The 25996-nt window shown below is 44.3% G+C and overlaps 1 protein-coding gene across 1 annotated transcript in view; it reads left to right on the top strand.

The window, feature by feature from the left end:
- Positions 1-1192: 1192 nt before the first annotated feature.
- The window catches only part of kif26ab (kinesin family member 26Ab), a gene marked incomplete at its 5' end in the record, with an annotated part of 80146 nt that continues 55342 nt past the window's right edge, over positions 1193-25996 (top strand). Inside the window, 2 exons of the mRNA XM_079457801.1 lie at positions 1193-1327; positions 3146-3382. Of these exons, the coding sequence (XP_079313927.1) occupies positions 1193-1327; positions 3146-3382 (372 nt within the window). The remainder of the gene's footprint in view (positions 1328-3145; positions 3383-25996) is intronic.

Here is a 25996-nt window from a genome sequence, read left to right as displayed (position 1 = left end):
ACAGCAATAATGCCGCGTGTTCGGCTTTCAAAGCCCAGCAAATAACTGACTTTATCTATCGTATAAAGCTTCGCACTTAAGCTGCTCAATATAACAGGCCGGTTTCGTGTGCACTGAAAACACCCACCAGGGAGTGTCTTTGGTAGGCCTATACGGTCCGCGTGGTATTAAAGAATCTGGTATTCAAAGCCATCGACACGTGTTAAAATAAATGATTTGGGTTAATTGTTTGTTTCTCAGAAATGGCACGAGGATTAGTAAATTATGAAATGTGTTGATGAACCCTTTTACGCAATATTTCAGTTATCAGATTGAGGTCTCAGCACATCTAAATTAAGGCCTAAATAGGTATTTTGAGGCATGTCCGGCATTGAAAAGTTTTGTTGTTATATTATAGGCCTTCTTGTCGCGCAGATATACACTTCTTTTAAGAGTAGGCTGTTCTTAAACGCACACATATTATAAATATTAAATCAATCCATGCACACATCTGAAAAGCAAAAACATGGATTACGTATCATGTAATATGGAAGGTCAAGCGCATTAATCCTAAATAGGGAATGTCAGAGTGGCATCTGTTGGAAATAGTCAAAGTGACTATATCACAATGCAAGTCAATTTGTCTTCAGGTTCAGCATCCTTGTCTGCGCTGGAGTCGGTCCTTGCTTCCAGTTTCTTTAGCCTCCTCACTCACATCACAAATGAGGCGTTGAGCTCTAACAGCGCGGTCCGCTGTGCGCACACTGACCGAGCATCAGACGCGACAACGACAGACCACACTAACCACGCGGGTACCAGAGAAGAGAGAGAGAAAGAGGTGGAGTTGCTCAAGGTAGCCCACAACGCGCTCGCATGAGTTCACTCCAAGACACAGTGTAGACAAGACGAGGCGTAGACAGACTACAGCACAAGGATGTACACTGGCAGCCCATGGATCGTAGATGGAGTGTACGGGGTTCCTATATACGTGCGTTGACGATTATCAATATCTGGATATATGATTATTCGTGGTAAGTAAATTGGACTAGATGAGTTATCAGTTGGATGTATCTAAAAAGAAACCTCTGGATAAAACTATGCCACTGGTTTGGAATCGGGGAGAACAATCTGTAAATGACTTCGAACTCCAGAAAGCCGCAATGACTTTACGTTTGTTATAAACTGGGCGAGGGAATAAATCCACACTCGCGCGATGGATTTACAAAACTCAAACGGGTCGTCTGGGGCGGATAAGCAGAAGCCCAGTTGTATTGACCTGGGGACGTTTTACGTGGACGCCGACATCATTTTTGGATTTACTAGCCATCTTTTAAAGAGAAAAGCAAAGGTAAGAATCACACAGCCTTAAGGACTATGTTGACTAACTTACAGTGGGTAGAACTGACGGTGAAATGTATTTTTTAAACACTTATTTAAACACAAAGTCTGTTTAAGGCCAGTCATAGGAATATATATGGGGAGCTATCACAATTTTGCATGCCAGGTTACCATTGGTTTTAGAGTTTGGCATTTTATTAATTTCAGCACCACGAACAGCTCTCTTCGTCCTCGGCAACAAAAACGGAAGCCCGCACATTTATTTGAACTTATTATCTCATGAATGGTTCCAGGCAACAAGTACACGAACAGCAACAATACCTCACGCGACTTTAAACACATTACACTTGGTGAAATTGCTCGTTCGCACACGTAAAACCGTTATCTTAAAAACAAGCAAGCTTAAATGTAGGAGTTGTTTTTTTCCTTTTTGCACTATACAAAACATGTTAAATATGTAGTTTGCTTTTTGTATAAAAATGTAAAATTCACGAAAAACGTGACAGAAGTAAACGATCCAAACTTCGCTGGAAAAACAGCAGAAGCGCACGAAAAACGTGCAAACAAAACGCGCGAACAAAACATTATCTTAAATGTTCTTAAACAGCAGACTTGAAGTATTTGCTCATCTGCGCGCTCGCGTCAAACGGTCCGATATCGATGGATTATTGGACCAGTTGCGCTTTCACAGACAAAGGATTGTATGTGTCCGATTTGAGGCGGGGGTTTGGATGACAGGCCATGGGTTGTGATTTAACGTCACCAGCCCCCGTACACACATCATCCATATCAAATATTTAGCGATGAACAGTTCAATATTTAAACGTTTATACGGTTTCCTGCAAACGGAAAGGTTGTACGCGCCAATTAAAACAAATACCAGATGGTGGCGCCAGAGATAAGCAAATGACATCTTCAGGCAAGCGGCGGCGGTAGTCTACATCATCTTCATATCAGTAGACTAAAGCAATGAACTGTAATATCACAGGTGACGTCATTTATGTCCGGACCCGGACACGTAAATGACCCCTTGAGCTAAATCAGAATTTTGAGTTTTGATGACGTACGTCGTGTTTAGGTTTTTTAAACAGATTTGTTGGGTTTTAAAACCAATGATTTGTTTCTCATTTACCTGTCAGTCATTTATAAAGTGACGCAAGCGTTGTTTACACGTTATTGTGTAAATGGGCAGCGTGAACTAACTTCATAACCACCGCATGAATAGTATCTGAAAAAGTTGCAGAACACTCAAAGCGCGCAGCTCCACCCCTCCAGCTAAGTGACCGAACAGCGCACATTGACAGCAGTCGAACTTCGCTTCGGCATACGCGCGTCGTCATGGGATTACAGAAAAGCCAACCTTCGCCGCGGGAGTTAAATCGTGCTTATTGCTTTGCGCTACAAATAACACTTCAGCAACTGCGTCCCTTATCCATGTGCGTAGCACGACTTTAGAAAAAGTGCGGTAAGTGAACTCCTGAAAGTTTTAATCGTTCATTCTGAAATGGATTTAACGAATGGGGATTCACATGAAGACGTCAGGATGAGCCGATCAACTGTAAGTCCTTTTGTAAAACATGCTGAGAAGTTATTTTCCTTGAAAGTAATTAAAAGTTTGGTCACACTTTACATATTGTTTAAAGTGCATTTACAATATTTGAACTGCAGATACACGAGCCTGTATGGTTAGAAAAGTGGCTTGCAACTACTCAGAGAATTGTTCAAAATAGTTATAGTTTAATGGCAAGTTAAACATGCTTTGAATACATTCAAATCTGTATTTGACAGATGAGCGTTTTATAATATGGCTTTGTTTTCTCTACACAAGGTTGAAGGCTGTTCGAGTGGAGAGTCTTCGTTTTCACTTGATCTCAGTCCAAGGAAAAGACTATCAGTGGAGGAGCAAAGGTGCGCCAGTAGACCACCGCCTGAAGGTGCAGGAGCGGTGAGCGTCTCAGAATCGGACAGGGAAGAGATGAAGGCAGATCTGTGCAAGCAATGTCAAATGACTATAGTTGAACTGAGGAGACAAGCCCTTGCTCTCGCCGGCCCCTCTTCCTTAAAGGTCAGTCCGTAAGAAACATTATTTTTATGCCATTGCAAAATAAGCAAACACATCCAAGTCAGGGAGTTTGTCGCGTTGAACAATGTTCTCTTCAGAAGACCCGCTTTAAAACACGCAGCAATGCAAGGCTACGATAAAGATCTTTTGTGAGTTTCAAGTAGCACTTGACTTTCACCTTGGCCTTTGAAGTGCTGAAAGTTTTACTTTGTTCCATTCTGTCACTCAGTTCTTTTCAGCGCATTGAGAAAGCTTTTGGGTCAATGAGATGGAATTCACGGTTATTGCCCCTTGAAGACCGTTTTGTGTAAGATCTCATAAGCTGATGAAAAGTCGACACAAATAAGCCCCGTCTTTCTAGGTTTATGACACCCTTAACAGAAAACCGATATCCCATTCAGGTGCCTATTCACAAAGTTGACCGAGTCATCAAAGGGTTAATCTTTTTACAATACCTTCATAGAGTGCAAATATTTCAACAACCTCTTTTTGAAGACTGTTAAGCTGCAGGCTTTGTTTTGCTTTAGCATGATTATTAAGTTAGACTTTTTTTACATATTCAGTCTGAAATGCATGGATTTAAGCATGACCAGAAGTGTCTTTAAAATGCTCTGTGATTTACATCCTTGCTGGTTGTTTGATTCATGGTCAAAGTGATGATCAAATCCCACCAAGCTGGAGTTAGAGGGTAGGAAGGAGATAGGAGAAACTAAGAAACTGCAATGAGCTGGCCAATGCAGAAAGCATAATGAAAAGAGAGCAATTTGAAACAAAAATGAAAACTATTAAGGAAGCGCTAAGTGGACTAAAAGCTGATTCAAATGAGCTTTGCAGATAAGCAAACCTAAGATAAGGTTTTCATTTAAAAAATAGTTACAAAAGCCCCCAGACCAATTCTTGTTCTCTCATAGATACCACTGTATGAAACTTTCGACATCTCCACCCATGCATTTAGTTGTCCTGAGTGTTGGAGTTTGCAACCTGCAACACCATCCACCATTCTTCCTAAAGACAAAAAACTACCTTTCTCATAACCTTCCCTTTCGGGAGTTCTTGACAGCTTCTTACATTCACACACTGTATTCATGGATGGTATGAGAGTGCCAGTCTTTGAGAGTCTGTGAAGAGGAGGGGGTATATTGGAAGTGGCCCATTGTTTTAGGAAACAATGCTTATCTCCCCCGTCCGTCAACATTGGGGGAAGAAAACAGTCGAGGGGACTTGCTGTGGAGTCTGTGGAGGAAGTGGAGACCCAGTTGACCTTCATCACGCATTCAAAGTGTTCCTGTATACCCCTTACCAAATTCCCACCACAGTTAAATATAGGCTGTCGACTTTATATTGTTGTCTGCCTTGCTGCTTGGGTTAGCTACAGGTTTACCCCTCCTCCTTGCTTTCTTTTGTGGTTGTGTTTTAGGACAGATTTCATGCTTAGGTAGGATTACAAGCCCTCCGGTTTGCTTAGAACCCCCCCTCAAGTTCTCCACTCTCCGGGTTACCTCAGGGGATAAAAAAGGCCTTTGTATCTGTGTGCATGTGTATGACCTTGCCCCACCCCAAAATGTGTTTTTGGGCAGAGTGGATAGTGCATCCAACGCATACTAATATACCCACTTATTCTCATCTTAGGTCACTAGAAGTAGGATCACCCCAAGTTTGAATGCCCAGTTTTACCATAGCACGCCGGTCTGGGTGGTCTGCTCCAGGTGTGGGGGATAAAGCGATGGGGTCAAGCCGTAAGACTGTGCATACACTGGCAATGGGAGTTCTGGATTCCCCACAATATGGGAGAAATTATGCTTTGTCCAGTTAGACATGTGGGGTGGTTACCTGACCTGAACATCTAGACTGATTGTTCTACTGTATATGAGAAGCTACAGATGCTTACTGTCTATCAGCTCTTGTAGATGATTTGTGCAGGCCTGGGTGGCATATATGCTAGAATCCCTTGTGTAAAATGTTTGTTTTGTAACTTTTCCCAGTTTTGATTTGCAATTCAGTCTTCTATGTTCATTATCAAAACTGCACTTACTCAGTGTAAAGTATGGAGAACTTACTAAGTTTCAGATATTAACCTTCCCTTTTGACCCAGCTGCATTTCGGTGGTTCATGCTGGAGTTATTTTCCCAGAGCCGGCATTAGCGCTGGTCTCTATGTTTTCTAAGTTGGTTTTATTTAGTTATAGGAATGCTTTTTCGTACACTGCAGACGCATCTGTAGCCAGATTTTGTACTATCAGCACAAGGACCCAACTTTACACTTTGTGCATTTTATATTGAGTAATTTGCATATATGACCCAATCGGGGAGCGAATACTGGCAGTGATGCCTTTGTTTTGTTAAAAGTTACACTTTTTAGCACACATTTTAGTCTACACTGAGATGCAACCCCGGAGTTTATGAACTAAAACGGGGTTCTTCAGCATTTCCAGTTACAAACTGAATTAAAATGAATGCCTATGTAAGGTCAGGAGCAGACTCTGCAGCCGACTAGAAAAAATGACCTCTTCCATACTATTAAATGCAGTTTAACAACCTTTTCAGATGTCAAAAACCCACTGAAGGCATTCTGAGATAATAATCTTCAAAATTGGTCCGGAGTGATTTTCTTTTTCCAGAAAATGCATGGTCAGCATCGCAGTCCAACAAGCGACAGGCCGTTTCTTTACGGTCTTCTGCCGAGCACACGCTCACAGGCGGCAATTAGTCTTTCTTCACGCCCCACAGCTTTTAATGGCTTCTCTCTTTTTCAGCAGGTTTGCTTTGAGACCGCGCCATCCTTTGTTTCATTATTTATTACTGATGATTCCTTCGCCTGATATCTGTGAGGAATGGTCTCTCCTCTTCAAACAATAAAGAAGCTCTCCCCTCTGTAGTTCATTCACTTCAATGTCAGGGCACTTAACACCTGAACAATGCTGAGGATGGAATGCCTGGAAGCTTAACCCAGGACAATGGACAAAGACTTCACTGCCTACAATGATTGGCACTTAACTTGTCACAAAGCTTCAGCTCACAACAAGGAACTGCTTTTGCACAGTTGACGTGACTCTCGGTTTTCAAGTGGTCAACGTTATCCGTAAATTATATCTCTTTTACAATAACAATTATCTGGTAAGCATTAACTGGAGAAGCCTAAACTCTTTCATTCTAGTGGCAGTCAACTTGGGTTACAAGATCAGTCAACAAAATTTAAGGTCATTTGCACCTGGGTTTCTGCAATCTAACAGTATGGAATGTATAGACTTTCCGTTGATGGAGGACTGGGTATATGGTATCACATTTAATAAGAATAATATGCGCTCGGGGGCAGTCATTATTTCATTTTCATTGTCCAAAGAAAGGCACCGAAACGGCTGTCATCAATTATAATGGCCTTATAATGAGGGTCTATAAACTCTCTGTTGTGACATGTAAGAAGTTTAAAGTCCATTCACAGGGCAGGTCAAGAACACCTGCATCCCTCTGCCCTTCGAATGGTGGGTGAAACCTTAGACCATGGTTGTAATGAGAATACTTCCCTCTCCTGTGCTATCAGTCAACTCTCCAAAGTCCCTTGTGACCGGCCCCCTAAAACCCTGGGAGAATTATGTAAAGGGAAAGCTAGATGGTTGGCACTTTGGCTTTCATTAAGAGCACTTAACCCTCGCAGCTGTATGTGGATTTGTGCGTACGAGTGACACTGGGCTCTTAATTGTTATTTGAAAGGTCAGTTAGTGTTGCCACCTTGGGACAGAATTGTATAAAATGGGTGGAGCAGGCACGATAAGACTGTTTCTTCTGGCCGTTAGGTAGAGAATTAAGATGGCGATCTTTTACACACTGTGACCTGATTGTCACATTCAGTTGGTTGCTATGTAAGACACTCATACTTGGTTTTATTGCATGCCAGCATTCAGAAGAATTATGAAAAATCTCTGATGCTTGAAAGGACGCAGCATTTTAAGGCAGATCCAGATTAAAAAAGCAAAACCTCTAGCTCTACGCACATCGCATTGATACTCTTGCCTCTTGTGTGTCAACAAGCTGAGCATTGTCATGAGCAAATCAGAATTTCCTGGTTACTTTCAACGTGGCTCAATGCCCAAAGGCATTCTTTGGAATGGTTATAGCGCCGACTTCAATTATTTCCTCACACCCCAGCAGAGAAAAGGTTCTCACGAGAAGCGAGGCTGGTTGGAGGCCTACTGGAAGTCCTGGTTTGACTTGCTCCCATTCTTCACTCTCAACCCTGCAGGGGAGGTTTGCCTCGCATGCCACTGCAGTCACTATAAATCACTCAGGTTTTATTACCGATAATAGTTTCACATTCATTTTGGTTCATGTTTTAGTTCTTTCATATACCTCGAGTTTAAAAGAAATTCAAAGGAGTTTATCGGAACGTTCATGACGAAACCGGGGCGTATGGAATCCGAAGAACATTTTTTTCTGTCAATCACACCTTATTTGCCTGCCTGTTTTGACATTTTTATGGTAGGGAATCTTCAAAGAGTAATCATATTGATTAATGCTAATTGTTTTCTTTCCAAAACCGGTAAAGATATTAAATATTCAGTTACTATAGCCTTAAACTATTGACTAGTAGTGGTTTAATAAAGGTCAGCTGTGCATGTCCTGGTTTGCCTCTCAGAGGTTCAGGGCTCCAAATCTAGAGATTTAATGCACACTGCTATCACTTTCCTCTCAACCTTTTCAACCCTGACACCCAACCATGCAGGAAAACTAGAATGCAAACCACAGGAAATGATGGTATATACACAACCAAGTACTACATTGCATTATTGATGCTTACTCTGGTGAGATATGCTATCTGATTCCCAATCAGAGAAGGTTTAAACTCATTGTTTGCTTCTGGGTTGTGTCACTGTTAAGCTGTTAAGATCCGCTGATATGACTGATAAGCTCTACCTAAATGGTCCTATTCTCTGTATTATTCTTTTGATAAAATGACAAAGCACCTGTTGTGAACTAGTCTTTTAAAAAGAAATACATAGATGGTTACTGATATAGGCTAGTATATAGGCTACATGTGATTGTTTCAGACATGTTGATTCCTCACTGTAAAACGAAACGATTCTCTCACAGAGGTCCATTTGTCTTTGGGACTTATTTGAACACAATGACGTTCCTCCCTTGTCCTCTAGAGGCACAAAAGCTTCTCTTTTGAAAGCTCTTTTGTTCATTTGTTTTATGGGGGAACCATGTTTTGAGCTCGTGTGACAGTTTTTATCTTTCGCCAAATCAGTACTGTGTCCTTTAATTTAAGGATTCTTTTCTGGCTTTTATTTGACATAGAAAAAGCTAAATAGAGTAAATCAACATAACCACATTAACTATGGACACGTTCTAAATCTTACCGCCAAAAAGTGATCAAAAATAATTGAGGAATTTAAAGGGATACTCTACTCAAAAATGAATTTTGTCACAAATTTCTCCAAATCCTCCCTCCCCAAGGTGGTCCAAACCTGTATACATTTCAAAGAATGTATATATACTGTACAAAGAAATTTGAGAATTTGAGAATTAAGAATAATTGAAATGCAAGTCAAAGGTGCCCTAGAACTGTTTGCTTTTCTAAATTCTTTAAAATATCTAATTTTGATCTACAGAACAACTTAAAAGATACAGTAGTTTTTACAGTAACTATGGTAGTCAATGATGTCTCAGAAATGTCAGTTGCTAACTTTTTTTTAAATATCTTTCTTTCATCAAAACAAAGAAATGTATACATGTTTGGAACAACTTGATGGTGAATAAAGGATGATAGATTTTCATTCATAAAAAATGCTATATGTTTTAATATGTTGTTTTAATGCAAATATATTCATTTCATGCCCAAGCATGACTAAAGTGTCTGAATTTAGAGACACTTGTAGCTTTTGATATCCATAAAATCACCTCTGTGTTTATTGTGATCATGGGTAAGTTGGAGATATGAAGATGACGGGAATTCAAAAGCCACAATGTTGGCTCTGCAGTGCAAAAAAGGTTAAAAGTGAGAAGAAACAGACTCAAAACAGAGTTCACACTTCCTAGTTCACATCCATCCCTCCTCTTTATTTTATCCCAGGCTGGAAACAACAGAAGGAAACCTCTCAATGTTTTAGGGTGTGAGACAGGAAACAGGCTGAAGGTGGCCTGAGCTGAATGTGGTGTATGTGCACAAGTGAGTGGCATTTGTGTTGGCTTTCTAGGAACCCACAGTGCTGAATCTGTGTAGAAAAAAGAACCTCCAGCAATGTTCGAAGCAGAATAATTGCCATTCTCTTAACGTGCCTTTCTTTGTCCAGTCCTGTCTGCTATTATACTAAATGTCAGGGTGTCTGCAGGCTAGCCGATAAGAAAAAAGCATTTGTTGTTCCACACTGAGTCTCAATATCAAGATCTCAAAACAATCTGGCCATCAGCTGATCGGCAGACTGCCTGTCTGACTTAAAGGTTAAATGAGTAAACATACGTATGTGGCGTACGCTTTGTTTTCGTACATTAATTTGTAACGATTTTAGAAAGTGGCTTAATTCGGATGATGTGAATTATACAAAATCGTGCGTTTATTAGAAAAACACCATGCTGAAGCCCTAAACCTAAACTCACTAATGCAAATTCGACAATGATTTTACGAATTCATACCTGTTTCCTAAAGAAATATATTAACACAAGAACAAATGTGTTAATATAACTATTTATTTAGTTCTGTAAAGATGTCATTTCCATTGTCTTTGTTTATTGGACATAAGAGGTGGGTGTGATAAACCTAAGTCATTCCCAAAGGAAATATGGCAACAGCCTTTATATCTGCCATGAATGAATACAAACCCGAACAACTGCAAACTTTTTTTAGTAAGAAACAAGCTTTATAAAAATCTGTTTGGCCTTGACATCAGTGTCACTGACGCTCACTATGAGCTCAGCATGTCTTCGTATTGATGGAATGAATACATGTAAGTTTTGGGAGGATCTCCTGTGGTGTTTGGCTTGGCGTGTGTGAGCCTGATATGAGAGTGTGTGATGCCTTCTTAGTATGCCCTTATTTATTCTTCATTCTGGAGAACTCATGCTGATATGTGCCCCCATAAATCTCGGCGTGAAAATGCCAGTCAAAGTTCACACCTAACTTCATTTCATGCTTCACCGTCTTCCTCTCCCGTTTGTGTGTTGGTGTGGTAGCGTGTGTGAGATTTTGCATTAAATTATGCTGCTTTATCATGGAAGGTGATCTTTTTTTGTTAGAATTTATTTCTATGAGAATTGTGTTATCCTCTCGAAGAGATATTTACTCAGCCATTAAAGTTTTTTTTTTTTTTTTTTTTAATATTAATGATTTGTCTCACATTAGAGGCTTGATTTAAAGGATTTATTGTACAGTTCAACTAAAGTCGCTGCTTTCAAAGGACATTGTCTGTCTGGATAAAAGTTACATTGCTTTCTTCATCCTCATTTAGAGGTTCTTGTTTACATTGGTTTATTTGGTAATTACTTCTACTACCAAAAACCACTCAACGCTTTCACTAAATTTTGTCTGGGAATCAAACACACGCTCTTGGCGTCATCACCACTGCATTTTACCAGTTAAGCTACCTTGCTGTTTTGATATAGCAGGCTTCCTGCCAGGGTATTCTAATCTCTTCTTTATGGACTTGTAATTAGATTGCATCTCACGTTTCTCACTTAAACAGGCTTTTCCTGACAAAAAGCAGATGAGTGTCACTTAAGCTTTTTGTTGTGGTTACTATCTCTCTGTTATTTCTTTTTTCCCGTCTTTTCCACTCTTTTTGTGATGGACGTGCAAAGCCTTGATAATTTGTAACATTGTAGAGGATCACACTTTAGGGTAATTGCTTATTATACATAATGTCTTCTTTAAACTTCATTAGGGAAGATGACAGCTGAAAAAATGAATCACTTGCATGCCTTTGGAGTGCTGCCGGAGAGCCAGATCTGTCCTTTTTTTGGTTAGGTGACAGTTCACCTACAGTAAAAAAATTTCACTGATGCTTCATTCTGTTGACTGCTCAGTGTTTAAAGTATGTTAATGTAGATCTACAGTTTCAAATGTTTTTGAATTAAGTTGATATGTAGCAGCCTATCTGGAGCATTTTTTAAAGGTCCTGTGTGTAGTTTTTAGAGGGAACTAGAAATGCAATATAATACACATAACTATGTCTTCAGAGGTGTATAAACCCCATACACAATGAAGCGTTATGTTTTTATTACATTAGAATGAGCTATTTGCATCTACGTATATCGCGGGTCCCCCTTGCATTGTATTCTCCATGTTGTTTCTACAGTAGCCCTAAAGGGACAAACTGCTCTACAGAGCATGTTTTCCAATATACGTTATCTGCTTCGGCAAAGAAGCGAAATCACGATAACATCAATGTTCTGTGCATCCATCGTAGTGCTTCTAAATGGGAGGGGTTGAGTGAACTGTGAGCTTACCACTAGATGCCGCTAAAATCTCCACATTGCTCCTTTAAGCTTCGACTTATATAGTTCTTCTTCTTCATTTCTAACATTGTATAGTCAAAAAGGCACAATTTACCTAAACATTCTGCTATCTTTTTTATTGAATTAAATGAATTGTTTAAATTTAGACATGATAATATGCGTGGGTATAAAGCTGTGTGCGCAATACAATGTGACCACCAATGGCTGAGAATACTACCTTATTATTGAAAACCACAGTTACTGCAGTTGCCCAACACCTATTTGTCATCGCATTGGTTTATTCTGTCACACCATGAGAGGTCCCAATAGATGCTGCACACCACATCTCTGATAACTTGGGGCTATTTTTGGTGTCAAAGCCAAAGCAATCCTCTGGTTGGTCTGAAATTGCTTTCATTCGACTGTTCTATAGAGCCCATCTTTTACCATACTAATGACGTCACAACACAAGGACTCCATATAATCCCATCTGTTACCATAGCACCATTTATGATGTCACAATGCTATCGTTCTCCTCCTGGCCTGAAGTTACTCGCAGGCTTTTATGATGTCAAAACGACAGCATCCTCCCGGAGAGCTTGTGTTTTACTCTCGGAGCGTGTCAGCTATTTTGCCTCACGCCTCTCTTTATGAGCCCCACTGCAGCCTTTCCCACAGACATCAACCGTTTTCTGTTCCTGTGTGTAAAAGCTTTACAGAATTGGACACTTAAACAGCGCAGCCAGGGCTTTCACACCACACTGCAAAGTCACGTCTTTAGAGCAGTTTCAGTTGCAAGTTATGTTTGATCCCTGTGGTCTCTTCATGAAAGGAGCAGTTTAATTATCAGTGACGCAGCTATTAATGCGCGCTTGTTATGTTGTTGTAAAGGGGCAATGGGTGGTGTGGAGCAGTCTCGTGTTTTACTTTCCCACACTGTCTGAGCCAGCAACCGTAGGCAAAGCTATTTCTGTTTTACTCTTTCATGTTCCCTGGAAGTGCCACCAATGAACTCAGCTTAATTTTTTAACGAATGGTATTTAAACCACAGGGTAGATACTGTATGTGGCTGTTTAGTGAATGAGTGCCAGACTTTGTAAGACGTCCTCTATAGCCTTTAATCTAAAATATTGACTGGTTGAGATCCAAATACTTATCCATTTGTGAGATAATAGGAGGCTTCTATATTTATTTCGTAATTTTATTCGTTTTGAAAATAAACCAGAAACCTGGCTGAATGTGAAAGTGAAAAGAGCTCACGGACATGACTGTGCTCTTTTAAAAGGATTTTGGTAGTCTAGTAATGTAGGAAGGTTGATAAAGTCGTATTAAAGAATGCTCTTTTGTATTACTGACACCTTACAAACTTTATATGAATTGTAATTGAAAATACCTTTAATTGTACTATTAATTATGTCATACATCGTCATAAAAGTGATAAAAGTGTAGCGACTGATACATATAAAAAAATACGGTACAGTAACAGGTATAGTTACAAAAAGGTTGGATAGTCACCCATAATATTAGCAAGTTCCATACTGGCATACGTGCGTTGCCATTTTTCTGAAGACGTCTAAAATCCAGAAATCTCTTAATTGTCGTCTCATGATGTCACCACTTGACGTAAAAGCAGCATCATTTCTTATTCCCAAACATGATTTATGTTGTCATATGTACAAACTTGGAATGGAATGCCTTTGAACCACCACTACCGTGGACAACTGAGAGCCCCCAGTGGAAGGGGATACACTTAAGAGGTGCACCTGTTCCTATGACCTTGGTCAGATTCCTGCTGAAGTTTATGGCTCTGCCTTCAGGGGACGGGAGGTTTGCAGAGACTACTGTCCAGCCAGATTGTCTGACTTTCGGCTAAATTCTAGCTCTCCTCCCCCTTTTGCTGCTCTGTTCTGGCCGTGGGAAACCTATCCAAGGGTGGACACGTCACTCTCCAAGGGTGGACACGTCACTCCCCGCTGTCCGCTGGATGTTCATACTGCATTATAAAGCATGCGTGAAGTGCACAAGATTACACATATCGTGTGCTTTTGTAAAGACATTGCTGTTGCAGTGGGTGTGGCATTATTGGAGCTGTCAAAGTAATTGTTTTCATTGAATGATGTTCTTGGGTATGAATCCTTACTGTTATGTGTTCTATTCTATTCTATTCTATTCTATATGTAAAATATTAGTATTGGTCATAGACATCAGGTAAGTGGTTTAAATGAAAGTTAAATACGTCTTGCTCATAAGTTTTGCACATATCTATCAAAATAATATTTATTTATTTATTCAGTGCAAAATCCAAATCCCTATGTGGGTGGAAATAAAAAAGGTATTTTTTATCTGTTTTGACGGTCATGTGAGGGACGCATGTAATCTCTGCACAATTCTTAATTAACTCTTGAACAATGGACCAGCTAAGATCAGAGAGGCGTGTGAGCTCGTGGCGTCTTCTCATGAGCAGCTTCCTGAACACATGAAAGGAACACACACTGCCCAAAAAAACACACGTGTGGAGAGAGGAGGAACTCCTGTCAACACCGAACTATGGCCTTCAAAGTGAATGCCACCCGCCCTGCTCTACCCCCTACCCGAACATGCAGACAGCCGAATACATTCATTAGGATGCTTTAAACGCACACACCAACGCATAAATAGACACACACATACACATACACACCCAGCGTACCCTTGTATGTATGCATTGTTCTGTTTTTGTTTCTGTCTGGTTTTCACGCTCTATAGTAGGGTTGTCATTATACCAACATTTTACACCACACACAGCAAAACTGGATATATTGAACTCACTCTTTAACTCTTTTATTGAGAATGATAAAGATTATTAGAAATATTAATGCAAAATAAAATGAGTCATTGACCTCCATGTTCTGGGATTCAAATGACACTTGAAGTACCGAATTTAGGTGACTGGTATTGTTACGTTTTATTTACTCTGGTTTTGCAACAATGCAAAACCATGAAAAGCGCAATATATAGAAATAGGAGTTTTTTATTGTATTTGAAATATATATTGGTACTTGATTCTTGGCGGTCCAGACAGTAGTTATATTTAGGTGCTGTTTCATTATATTCCCTTGCATGAGTTGTTCATACATGATCAGTACTTTTATGATGGTCTTTAAATATTTCTTTCATAAGGTTCATGAGTATTTGGCCTGCAATCTTTGATTGAAGTATTAGTCCCATGTTGAATAATATAGAGTTGTCCTGCCATGGGTTGCGCCCTTTAAATCCCTGTTTTCTGGACTGTGGAAACAAGAATAGGATTCCAGCCAAAACACATCAATACACCGATTTCCTATTTGCTCATTTCCTGTTTTGACAGGAAGCAGAGGAAGATAGCTTGCTCACACAAACAGAGAGAGCTATTGACCGCTGGGTAGTGCAGCCAACTGTCCTCAGGTAGTTCGTGTGCTCACTTACACCCTGTTAATGAGACTGGCCTGCCGCATGTGTTTAGGAAAGGAAGCATTTGTGGGGAATGCTGTAAATCATTTTTGAAGCCATGCCCTCCTTCCTAGGATGCTCTTTTTGACCCGCACACAATGCGGCGCTGTTGAAAGCACCCGATTCTTTTGTTTTTCTCATCCCATTCCATCCGTCACTGTAATCCATCTTGCTGTGGTCAGGGAAGTCAACGCCTCTGTTCACACCTAGCTTCCCCTAATGAGGGCTGAGATTATGATGTTACAATGGCATTCAGGACCACTTCTCAATAGGCGTTTAAGTTCAAATGAATATTTATGCACTTGGCTGCCCCGTTGAGATAAAGTTGAGAAGCTAATTCATAAAGAAGTTATTGGTTAAGGTTCTGTGGGCCTCTAAAGACTTTAAAGACATGCCATGGACAAAAACTGCAATTATAATCTCAATTATAAACTATAAATTATATAAACTTATTACACCGTGCTCTTACATACTCGATTCTGATTGGCGTTCCTGAATATTCCAAGGTCTGATATTCTCAGATAACAACTGCTCAAAACTTGTAACACATGGTAACAGTTTAATATTACACAAAAATGAAGTATAAATATGTATTTTCATGACAAATATGACAACCAAATGATTACAAATGATTCAAACCAAATTGCGTAATTGGGGAATTTGAACAATGTGTCTTTGTATTTAGTATAAAAATTTAAAAATGTATGGCCTTTAGGAAATTATTTATGGCTTTATTAAATTTTACTCCCATTTGGAAGGTGTGGCAGAAAGTTACTTTGGGACCTTTGCACAAACCCTTTGCAAGCCAAATACATTGACTGGAGTCCGAATCCCCTCTGCTTACTGCATGAAACCTTTCTGCTTTGGTTTCAATACCGAGACAGTTAATGAGGCAGATGGATTGTTATTACCCTTGACTAAAAACAACAGTCTATTCATTTATTTCATTATTGTCTGGAGTTGGTTTACTTGAAATGGCACTCTTAGATTGACTGATAGTTTTAAGGCTGAAAAGCAATAGCACAGTGTCAGGTACACAAAAGCTCTCTGTCTGGTCTGGTAACCCCAGAGACGGAAATCACAAACCCAGTTAATTGTATTCATTTACATCAGACAGTACAGGCATTATCAAAATTTCCTTATAGAACCAATGAAACATTGCATAATTTGACAAGCCAAAAGCGAAGAGTATAAGTGCTTGAAGAAAAAAGCATTGTATGTATCCGAGCGTCATTTTCCAAGAATCTCGACTTGGTTTCCCTAAACATTCCAATTACTTCGTTGTTCTTAAGAATATATCGCTACCACTCTGAAGGTATAACTTAAGGATGACATAGCGTGAAAAAGGTTTCAGGGAAACCCAGCCCAGGGGCCTCATTTATAACCGTTGCATACGCACAAAAAAGGCACTGAAACAGGCGTACGCCACTTCGCACGCATAAAGTGTGATTTATAAAAACAAACTTGACGGGAATATTTGCGTACCTGCACGCAAACTGTGACCCATGCGTACGAACATTTTGGAGACGGAGCAGTTTTGGCGACAACCGATGGTGAGCTGAGGGATTGACGGTAAATTAATGAAATTAAACGCATTGAACTCGAAAAGTTGCGCATATAGACTATCCATATAACCATAAACATACAAATCACTTTCAATCCTTATTATGCGTCCACAAATGATGTTTAATTAACAAAGTTCGGGAGGAGCCGTAGCATATAATCAGCCGGCTGGTCCACAATCAGCAATCACTGCACATACACAATTAGCCATAGCGAGCTCGCTCATAAATAGAGAATCCATCTTACCTGCTCGATCTCCTAAGATTAAGCATCAACGCGATGTCTGAGACCCCCGTCATCGACGACAACCTGTTAGCGCTGCCGAGCGCTCATCAATCCAGCTCAGGATCGGATATATCGAGCGATTCTCCGGCTTCATCACGAGGCCGCCCGCTCCGCCGTTCTACACCTCGGAAGACTAAGCCCAGAGGTGGCACATCGTCTCCTGGCTCTAAGAGACGTCCACCTGCTTCCCCGGCTTCTTCCTACACTTCCGCTCACAACGCGATCCCCGCCATACAGAAATGGACCGTCCAGGGCTTACGACTAGCTCTGTCCAACGCGGACGTCCACTTCCACAGGCGGATGACCAAGGCGGAGCTTTACGGCCTCTACGCCTCTTCCCTGGCGGACACCGCCTCACCGAAGGGCGCTACGGGGGGTTCCGCCACCAAGCCGGGCACGGCTCGCGGTTCTCCGTATTCCCGACCCGGGCAATCCACCTCCGCAGCTAGTCGCGGCCGCCCGCGGGGAAGCCGGAACAGCAGGGCTTCCGCGAGCGCAGGTATCGCCACGGACCCACCGGTCCCTCTCGCCGTTGGCCAGCTTCGGCCACCTGCAAACACCCCGCCAGCAGTAGCGGGCCGCCCTCAAAGCATTGGCTCACCAGCACCTGGAGCTCCGGTGCTTTACCACCCATTTCCTGCCCCTGGCTCTTGGCCCACGGCGCCTGCGTCGACCTCTAGCGCGAGGCTGCCTCAGCTAGCGATGCAGGCGCCGGGTCCTAGCCATTTCCCAACCCCCTCGGTAGCCGCCGCTAGCGCGAGGCTGCCTCAGCTAGCGATGCAGGCGCCGGTTCCTAGCCATTTCCCAGCCACCCTGGTAGCCGCTGCTAGCGCGAGCATGACTCCGCTAGCCGCTCAGGCGGCCGCCATTCCCCCCCTTCTCTCTCTTCCGCAGGCTCGATCGAGCTTTTCATTGGCCTCGGCGACAGCTATGCCAGTGCCAATCAACGCACCAGCCCTGGAACCGCCTCCAGTTTCGGGGAACATAAGAACGCAGATCTTGACAGGTGCGGACACAGACCTTTATTCTCTCCTCTCACCATTATCACCCCCGTCAACCGAGCGGCAGATCACTTACGGTGATCTATCGCTCACATTTAAAAATCAGTCACCCAACCACACCCGCACACTGTCTTTCCCCGAATTTACCGTTGCTTTTTCCCGTTATACTGACGTGATCTGCACTGCGTTCCCTCATAGGAGACGCGAGCTGGGCGATTACCTCGCCATCGTGGCAGAGCTCGCTCTCTCCTACGGGGGCGCGCATTTTTACACTTACCACAAACTTTTTTCCGCCAAATGTGCCATTCGTGTGGCTCAGTGGAACCAGTGCCCCTACTGGGGCGCACTGGACACTGAGCTGCATAACCGGGTTTTCTTAGGCGTTCGCAATATTTCCTGCGCAGTATGTCGCTCAGTAGCGCATCCTACAACCAACTGTCCCCTAGTCACCCCCTCTCTTCCCTCATGCCCAGTTACGCCTCCCAAATCCACTTCCTCTGTTCCGCGCCTGCCAAACCGCCCAGCCAACCAAGCTCACGGGCAACCCAGCAGTCTGGAGGCATGCAGGAGTTTCAATTCTGGCAGATGTGCCAGGCAGCGTTGTCGCTTCCTGCACGTGTGCCTTTTCTGCAGCGGTGCACACGCTCGCATTGTATGCCCGATGTCCCAAATGCAAAATAAAAATCTAAAAAATTACCTCTCGACTCCCGTGAACGTTTCTTGTTTGTCTTTCGAGTTGTCTTCGCACCCCGACATTCAGTTCACGGACTACCTTCTGACCGGTCTCTCGAACGGCTTCGACCCTGGCGTCATCAGTCTTCCATCACGCAGCTTAATTTGCCCCAACCTTCAGTCCGCGCTTTCCGAACCAGAGTCAGTCGATCTCCTTATTAAAAAGGAGATTGACGCAAAATTAATTATCGGCCCTTTCGAAGCTCCCCCGTTTTCCGTATTTCGCTTCAGCCCCATCGGCGTAGCAACGCGTAAATTCTCTGAAAAAAAGCGCCTCATTTTCGATCTCTCGTCACCGCACGGCTCGGCCTTTCCAAGCATCAACAGCCTCATTCCAATTGAGGAATTTTCGCTGCACTATCACAACATCGATCAAGCCATTACTTTAATAAAACACGCAGGTCGTGGAGCTTGGCTAGCCAAAGTCGACATCACATCCGCATTTAAAGTCATGCCCATCCACCCAGACTTCTGGCACCTTTTCGGCATTCAATGGCGCAATAAATTTTACTTTTCTGTCCGCCTTACTTTCGGCTGCAGAAGCAGCCCCAAAATCTTCGACATGTTGTCAGAGGCAATCTGCTGGATTCTCTCTAACAATTATGCAATTCCCTACCTAATCCACCTACTAGACGATTTTTTAATCATCTCGTCTCCCGACTCGTTTCCAGCTGCGCATCTAGCAAAAGTCCAACAGGTTTTTGAAAAACTCGGCGTCCCCCTTGCCCCAGACAAAACTTCAGGACCGAGCACTTCCATCGAATTTCTCGGAATAAAATTAGACTCTCTTAAATTCCAGGCTTCACTGCCAAAAGAGAAAATCGACAGAACAATCGTCATCGCTTCCTCGCTGTTAGCTAATCCCCGCTGCTCCAAACGCGAGCTCCTGTCCGTTCTCGGCCATCTGAATTTCGCGATGAGAATAATCCCGCAAGGTCGCCCGTTCGTTTCACACCTCCTCTCTCTCGCGTCCACCGCGCACGCTTTAGAGGACATGTTATCCATATCCAGCCCCTGCCTTGACGAGCTGAGCTTATGGATACAATTTCTCAAGCAATGGAATGGCTTGTCATTTTTCTACAGTGACATGTCCTCCTCCCCCGTCGATATTCACCTTTTCACTGACGCCGCCCCTTCTGTAGGTTTCGGAGGCTTTTACCAGGGTCGTTGGTTTGCATCCTCTTGGCCCCCCCAGCTCTTAGAGATTCCGCAGGCCTTAGCATCCTCTGCACTTTTCGAGCTGTATCCACTGGTCGTCGCAGCATCCCTATGGGGGAAAGAGTGGTCGGCTTCCAGTATTATCGTACATTGCGATAACGAGGCCACGGTTCATTGCATTAACAAAGGCCGCTCTCACTCCCCCGCTTTAATGCCGTTCCTCAGACGCCTCATATGGATCTCAGCCTGTGACCAGTTCATTCTAACTGCCAAACACATTCCCGGAGCAAAAAATCAGATTGCTGATGCCCTTTCTCGTTTCGCTTTCCAGAAATTCAGGCAGCTGGCGCCCGAGGCAGACCCCTTGCCAACACCGATACCTCCCTATTCGGAGCTGATATTCCTGTAAACCACCCACTAAAAACCCTCCTCGATGCATCTCGAACCTCCATCATCCAAGCCGTCTCCCTTAGGACCCTCCAATCTTATCTCACTGCATGGAAAAGCTTCAAGGCGTTTCACCACGCATTCAACATTCCCTTTCCCTCATTTTCCGTAATCTCCATCACCTCCTTCATCTCCTTCCTAAACTTGTCAAAAAACCTCCAAGCAAGCTCAATTAAAGGTTACATGAGTGGGGTCCAGTTCTTCCACAAGCTCATATTCAACTTTCCATCCGCAGCAATAGCCAGCTCCCAAACATCCATGCTCATCAAGGGCATTCAAAGAACCCAGCCTGCTCGCCCAGACGCCAGGCAACCTATAACCCTGGATATACTGACCAGATGCATTTCCACCCTCCGTAAAGGATATCACTCCAAGCACGTCGATCGCACGCTCGACTCCATGTTTATCCTAGCCTTTTTCGGCTTTCTAAGATGTTCTGAAATTTCCACCACGTCCATCTTCAACCCCGTAATACATCCAACGTTATCCGACCTATCAGTACTCGATTCAGAGACGATCTCATTCTTAATTAAACAAAGCAAGACGGACCAAACCAGAAGGGGACATTTCATCTACATCTTCAACCTCCAGTCACCGATTCAGCCTTATCAGACCCTTCTAGCCTACCTTCACTTCAGGAAATCTCAGACCAAAACCACATCAGACCCTCTCTTCGTGGACGAATCTAACCGCCCAGCCACACGCTTCTGGTTCCAAAAACACCTCAAAGCCGTATTGCTCTTGTCTGGCATTCCCGCAGACCACTTTTCCGGCCACTCCTTCCGCATAGGCGCAGCAACTACAGCCGCCCAAAAAGGCCTATCGCAGTCTCAAATCCAAGCACTAGGGCGCTGGACGTCGGAAGCTTTTAAGAGCTACATCAGGTCAGATCTTTCAATCATCAGGGAAGCCCATCGAACCCTCATTTCCCGAATCATCTAAGAATCCATCCTTCACCCACATGGGCTCGAACCTCCACTATTCAGCCTTCATCTCCCTAGCGGGAGATCTCACTGTCACTGCAACCGCCTCAGCAATCACCAGGGATTCAGACCCAGCCTGCAGGGGCCATCGCCCAAGTCACAGGCTGTGCCACAGCAGACTCTTCAGCAGAAGCCTCCATCCAAGACGTCGAAGCCAGCGTCGCCGCAGCGATCGCCTCCGCAGAGGCCAGTGCTTCCATCCAAGACGTCGAAGCCAGCGTCGCCGCAGCGATCGCCTCCGCAGAGGCCAGTGCTTCCATCCAAGACGTCGAAGCCAGCGTCGCCGCAGCGATCTCCTCCGCAGAGGCCAGTGCTTCCGTCTAAGATGTCGAAGCCAGCGTCGCCGCAGCGATCGCCTCCGCAGAGGCCAGTGCTTCCATCTAAGACGTCGAAGCCTGCGTCGCCGCAGCGATCGCCTCCGCAGAGGCCAGTGCTTCCATCCAAGTCATCGAAGCCAGCGTCGCCGCAGCGATCGCCTCCGCAGAGGCCAGTGCTTCCATCCAAGACGTCGAAGCCAGCGTCGCCGCAGCGATCTCCTCCGCAGAGGCCAGTGCTTCCGTCTAAAGATGTCGAAGCCAGCGTCGCCGCAGCGATCGCCTCCGCAGAGGCCAGTGCTTCCATCTAAGACGTCGAAGCCTGCGTCGCCGCAGCGATCGCCTCCGCAGAGGCCAGTGCTTCCATCCAAGTCATCGAAGCCAGCGTCGCCGCAGCGATCGCCTCCGCAGAGGCCAGTGCTTCCATCCAAGTCATCGAAGCCAGCGTCGCCGCAGCGATCGCCTCCGCAGAGGCCAGTGCTTCCATCCAAGACGTCGAAGCCAGCGTCGCCGCAGCGATCTCCTCCGCAGAGGCCAGTGCTTCCGTCTAAGATGTCGAAGCCAGCGTCGCCGCAGCGATCGCCTCCGCAGAGGCCAGTGCTTCCATCTAAGACGTCGAAGCCTGCGTCGCCGCAGCGATCGCCTCCGCAGAGGCCAGTGCTTCCATCCAAGTCATCGAAGCCAGCGTCGCCGCAGCGATCGCCTCCGCAAGAGGCCAGTGCTTCCATCCAAATCATCGAAGCCAGCGTCGCCGCAGCGATCGCCTCCGCAGAGGCCAGTGCTTCCATCCAAGTCATCGAAGCCAGCGTCGCCGCAGCGATCGCCTCCGCGGAGGCCAGTGCTTCCATCCAAGTCATCGAAGCCAGCGTCGCCGCAGCGATTGCCTCCGCAGAGGCCAGTGCTTCCATCCAAGTCATCGAAGCCAGCGTCGCCGCAGCGATCGCCTTCGCAGAGGCCAGTGCTTCCATCTCGTGTTGTGCCATCTACAACTTTCTAAGGATCAAGCACAACAGCAGCTCTCTCCCCAGCAGGAACCTCCATCAGGTGCTCTACTTCAGCGGGATCCCTCCTTCAGTAGCCCCCTCCCAGTATCAGTCCTCATCCAGGGGCACCCACGAAGAAGGGTTAATTTTAGATAATCTCTGAATTCCTAGATTTACACCCTCTACGGGCACTAAATCTACTTCCAGCCGCTCATGGGTTTCAACTTCTCACCACTCCAGCAGGCATCCTCTCTCCATATCAGTCTCAACCATCCTTGGAGGAACCCCTGCCCCAGTCTTGCCTCATCTCAAACCACACCTTCTAAGGAGCCACCATCCTCTTGTCCTTACCCGAACGCAGTCCACGCCTCCATACTGTCCAGCACCGCGTTTTGGGGGGGTATGCGTACTCCGGCGGCTGTCCAACTTCTTGCTTTATGGGGGGTGTGCTCTGGGCTCAAACCGGTTCCGAGCTCGGCGCACTCACCCTGACCAAGGTGTAGTGTTTCGGGTTCGGATAGATCTGGCGAGCTCGGAGCCCGCTTCCCGGACAGCACGCCAAATACGCATAACCTTCATAACCAAGCTCTTGCTTTATTATCCCTATCAACATCGCTGTTATCTGCGCAGGTGAACTCGTGAAATGATGTTTAATTAACAAAGTTCGGGAGGAGCCGTAGCATATAATCAGCCGGCTGGTCCACAATCAGCAATCACTGCACATACACAATTAGCCATAGCGAGCTCGCTCATAAATAGAGAATCCATCTTACCTGCTCGATCTCCTAAGATTAAGCATCCCTCCTCCACCCCGGCTCCTCTCCCAAACTCACTTTTCTTTTGCAAGAGCCCCGGGGGGTGTGCTCTGGGCTCAAACCGGTTCCGAGCTCGGCGCACTCACCCTGACCAAGGTGTAGTGTTTCGGGTTCGGATAGATCTGGCGAGCTCGGAGCCCGCTTCCCGGACAGCACGCCAAATACGCATAACCTTCATAACCAAGCTCTTGCTTTATTATCCCTATCAACATCGCTGTTATCTGCGCAGGTGAACTCGTGAATAAAACATGCATGTCCACAATACCAATTTATATAAATAAATGGTAATAATTTATCAAATTAAAGTGCATCAATTTGATTTATTTTACTTTCATTTGCTAATGATCTAAGGGTGGGCGTATGGGTTTACCACTCATTGTCTGATTGGTATGACAGGTGTAAAGGCTTGAATGTGATCGCTGCAAACATAAATACTGGTGGATGCGCTGGCATTGCTGGAGGACTATGCCAATGGCAGACTTAGGAGGGAAAGGGTGTTTAGAGCCCGCGAAGATTTCCTAGCCCAAGATGATGACTGGCTAATAAGCCGATTTAGATTCCCTAGAGCCATGCTTTTGGATCTGTGTGCTGAATTGGGGCCAACAAAGGCAAACTAGACGAAACCGCGCCATCCCGGTACCATCCCAAGTCCTGTCAGTTTTAGGAGTTTTGGCAACCAGGAGTTACCAGCGGAAGTTAGCCGATAGGCAAGTTAACAATATGATGAAACTTTTTTTTTCCTGAGCAAAGCTTGATGTGGAAACTTATAATTCTGTTAATTTGACATAGGTCTGGGATTTCACAGCCGTCACTGAGCTCCTTAATGCCTGCTGTTTTGAAAGGGATTATTAAAATGACAAATCGATACAAAAAGTTTCCTTACACTATTGGGGAACAGGCCAATATCATAAGGCAATTTGCAGCAATGTCCGGATTCCCAAATGTAATCGGCGCAATTGACTGCACTCATATTGCTATAAGGGCTCCACATGAGAACGAGTACATTTATGTGAATCGAAAACATGTGCATTCCATAAATGTGCAAGTTGTTTGTGAGGCCAACATGATTTTTACAAACGTTGTGGCACGATGGCCTGGTTCAACACATGACTCGTTTATTGTAGTGCACAGCAATGTAGGGAATAGACTTGAGGCAGGTGCTGTGCGCAATGGGTGGCTTCTTGGTAAGTGAAAATTAAATAATGGTCTGTTTTCTAACAGTTCAAGCCTAATGTAAAATTAATCTGTTATACTGGTAGGTGACAGTGGTTACCCCCTGAGACATTGGCTCCTCACCCCATTTCCAAACCCTCATGTGCCGAGCAAATGCGTTACAATGATGCCCATGCTCGTGCGCGCTCTGTAGTTGAGAGAGCCATTGGCCTCTTCAAGTGTAGATGGCGTTGCCTTGATGTTTCGGGTGGTAGACTTTTATATCAACCAAAAAAAGTCTGCCAGATCATCAGATCATCTTTTAATGTAGACGCAATGTCGCCCAAAACAACCCGTATTTCTTTTAGCTCATCTGCTATAACCGTAATTGCGTAAATAGTGTCCCTCTGTGTCTGAAGGACAGCCTCCGTTAACACCCGGCCACTTCCAACCGTGCCATGGGGTCTGGACGCGCTCCTGCTGGGGACCTCCGAGTCCGGACACTCCATCGTTGCTGCAGACTCAGCGCTGGGAGTCTCCTCGCCACCCTGTGCTCCCATATCCTCTGGAAAAACAATACCACAATTACTTATTGTGCTATATTTTATTTAATTGTGCTAATGCAATAAAATTATTTACCTGTTTCCACCATGTTTGTGTCGCCCTCCGTGTCAGGCAGAATACCGCACACACTGGTTTCTCCAATTATAGAAGCCAGCCGGGTCTCCAAGGGGGACAGATCGGACGTCCCAGGACCCCCACCAGTCCCAGACACACTCTGTTGGTGACTGGCGAGCCTTTTTTTTGCCCCCACTTTTAAGTCGGACCACTTCTTTTTTATTTCGGGAACCGTCCGGTTAGCTGAACCAACTGCATTTACAGCTGCAGTCACATGCTGCCATTCCACACTTTTTTTTTGTTCGTGACGCCAATACCATGGCTACCAAACAAAATAAATTTCCATTCCTCCACATCAGTCACAAGAACCTCTAGTTTCCATTGCTGCTATTATCACGCATACAGAACCTCTTGCTCATTAAGATGCACGGCCATTCATGAGGTGATTTGCATGGGCTATATATGGTTGTAAAGGGGCGGGTTAAGGGCGGGATGTCGATTTTTTTCACGTGCGCAAATTATCAGGTAGATTGTGATTTATAAATGGAAAATTGCGTGCAGGTGTGCGTGCGCACGGTTTTATAAGTCTCAATTTCTGTTTGCATACGCCATTTTGGGCTTTCGGGCGCACGTACACTTTTAGTAAGGATCCTACGCACAGTTTTATAAATG

Source organism: Barbatula barbatula (genome assembly GCF_947034865.1).
Source record: "Barbatula barbatula genome assembly, chromosome: 6".
NCBI lineage: Eukaryota > Metazoa > Chordata > Actinopteri > Cypriniformes > Nemacheilidae > Barbatula > Barbatula barbatula.
This window is presented reverse-complemented; position numbering and strand designations above follow the sequence as displayed.